The 2,216-nt window shown below is 41.5% G+C and overlaps 1 protein-coding gene across 3 annotated transcripts in view; it reads left to right on the forward strand.

The window, feature by feature from the left end:
- The window catches only part of LOC115776585 (ICOS ligand-like), a 6,401-nt gene extending 5,220 nt beyond the window's left edge, over window positions 1–1,181 (forward strand). For 2 of the 3 annotated variants that reach the window (XM_030724308.1, XM_030724309.1), the window contains exons 4-5: window positions 258–602; window positions 840–1,181. In XM_030724308.1, the coding sequence (XP_030580168.1) occupies window positions 258–602; window positions 840–970 (476 nt within the window). In that variant the 3' untranslated portion in view covers window positions 971–1,181. The remainder of the gene's footprint in view (window positions 1–257; window positions 603–839) is intronic. The other variant, XM_030724311.1, reaches the window with a different exon arrangement.
- Window positions 1,182–2,216: the final 1,035 nt, after the last annotated feature.

Below are 2,216 nucleotides of genomic sequence, written 5' to 3' on the forward strand. Positions count from 1 at the left end.
TGTGCACTATTTTTCTTTTTCTTTACCTTCTCAAAATCAGTCTCTGGTGTCCTGACAGCGATCAGATCAAACACTGACACACTGAACACCAACAATGTCTCAAACACAAGATTATAACACATTTAAAGTCAATGATTGATATCACACTAGAGTGCAGTCCACTCAGCAGTTGTTTCTGTGTGGGAGCCAAAGGATCTCTGATCTTCATTCTGACTTTGACCTTTAACCTCTCTGCTCTGTGCTGTTTCCTTTCTCAGAGCAGAAATTCATCACAGCTGAGTCTGGACAGAACGTCACTCTGGCGTGTCTGGTTCCAACAACCAGCACAATCAGAGTGGTAAAGTGGAGCAGAGCTGACCGGGGGAACCAGTATGTGCTTTTGTATCAGGATGGTCTGTTTGTTCCAGATGATCAAGATCCATCCTTTAAGAACCGGGTGGAGCTGCGGGACAGACAGATGAAGGATGGAGACGTGTCTGTGATCCTGAAGAACGTGACGATTAATGACGCTGGAACATATGAATGTCGGGTCTTCACAGAAGAAACACGCACACTGAAATTAATCATAAACATCACCCTGAGAGTTGTTGCTCCTCCTCCAGGTGAGTGAGCAGAGTTCAGTGTGTCTGTGATCAGAGGTGAAGCTGCTTCCTGGTTGTTGATGTTTGTTTCTAAAGATGTTGTTGATGAGACTTTGTAGAAAGCAGCTGGTCTGAGTGATGTGATCAGAGTGCAGTAGATAATGTCTGACAGCAGTTTGAAGAGGAAATGGATTCTGTTCTGTTCTTCACTCATCACCTACCTGACAGCTGACACCTCACACCTGTTTCTACCTGCAGGTCCATCCAGAGGAGCACCTGTTAAACTGATCTGTGGTCTGGGAGTTGCTGCTGTGCTTTTTGTTGCTGTTGTTTCTGGTGGTATTCTGATCTACAGGAAATATATCCAAAATCAAAAACCAAACAGATGAACTGTGAGTGTCCTGCTGCTCTTCAGGACAAATACTGACGTTTACACTTCTGTCTAAGGATAAAGAGCATAACATAAAAATCAAGAGTCCGCGTTAATTTCGATTAATTAATTACAGAGAAAATAACAAATTAAAAATGTTAACGCATTTTAATCGCACTTTGCACCGTGGAACATTTCTCAGTGCACGAGTTCCCGGCATACAGATTAAATCAACGCACGATGTCCAAATTCAGGGGCCGCATCGTTCGAAGGACCCGGCCCACGTAGACCGGAGAGGCCGGAAGTGAGCAGCTAGCCTTCATATCAGCGTCACCTTCCCTCACCTCAGCGTAGCTCATGTCACCTAGCAACGTGAGTGTGAAGCCCAGCTGTGTAAAAGCAGCTGGTTAAACAGAGAACGAACTTTTTCTCCTTTTTGTGGTTTAATTTTAAGTCTTTTATTCAAAATAAGCTGTTAAAACAAGCATAACACATTTCAGCATCAAGGAATACAGCTGAGAGAATGATTAATTTCCAACTATAACAAGTGAGACATTAATGTAGAATAAAACTATCCAGTTATGATGCTTAACTTTAATTTCAGGAGTTTGCTTATCACAGGAGCACTTCCACCCTTCATTGGTCTGTGTAGTAGACTGGTTTAAGCCTATGTATATTGATTCATTCATCAACCAAATTTAAATTCATGTTTCTCATGTTAAATATTGAAATGTGATTAAAATGCGATTAATTTTGATTAATTACAAAGCTCCTAATTAAGTAGATTAATTTTTTTTATCTATCTATCTATCTATCTATCTATCTATCTATCTATCTATCTATCTATCTATCTATCTATCTATCTATCTATCTATCTATCTATCTCATATAAAAAAAATTATACACACTCAGAGTGAATGAGCTAAGCCATTTAGACTGCTGCATATAATCCAGCTAACAGGCACAAGGCAAAGTGAAACTAAAATTTTCTACAAGAACTCCACAAACTATCAGCAGTTTGGAGGCTGAGGACAGGAGGATGCTGCTGGAACCAGGGCTGCTGAAATGGTCAGATTGGACCAATCAGCAGCTGACACGCCCACAGGACAGCACATGGATTTGACCAATCAGAAGGAGACCTGCAGAGACGTTTGATCAGGAACAGGAAGAAACAGAGCCTCTGGGTGGAGTTTTGAATTCAGGCCAAGAAACAAGAGCGTTATGATCTGCATATACGACGACAGGTGGAGCCAACGTGCAGGTCA

Source organism: Archocentrus centrarchus, unplaced genomic scaffold, assembly GCF_007364275.1.
Source record: "Archocentrus centrarchus isolate MPI-CPG fArcCen1 unplaced genomic scaffold, fArcCen1 scaffold_33_ctg1, whole genome shotgun sequence".
In the NCBI taxonomy this organism is placed as follows: Eukaryota; Metazoa; Chordata; class Actinopteri; order Cichliformes; family Cichlidae; genus Archocentrus; species Archocentrus centrarchus.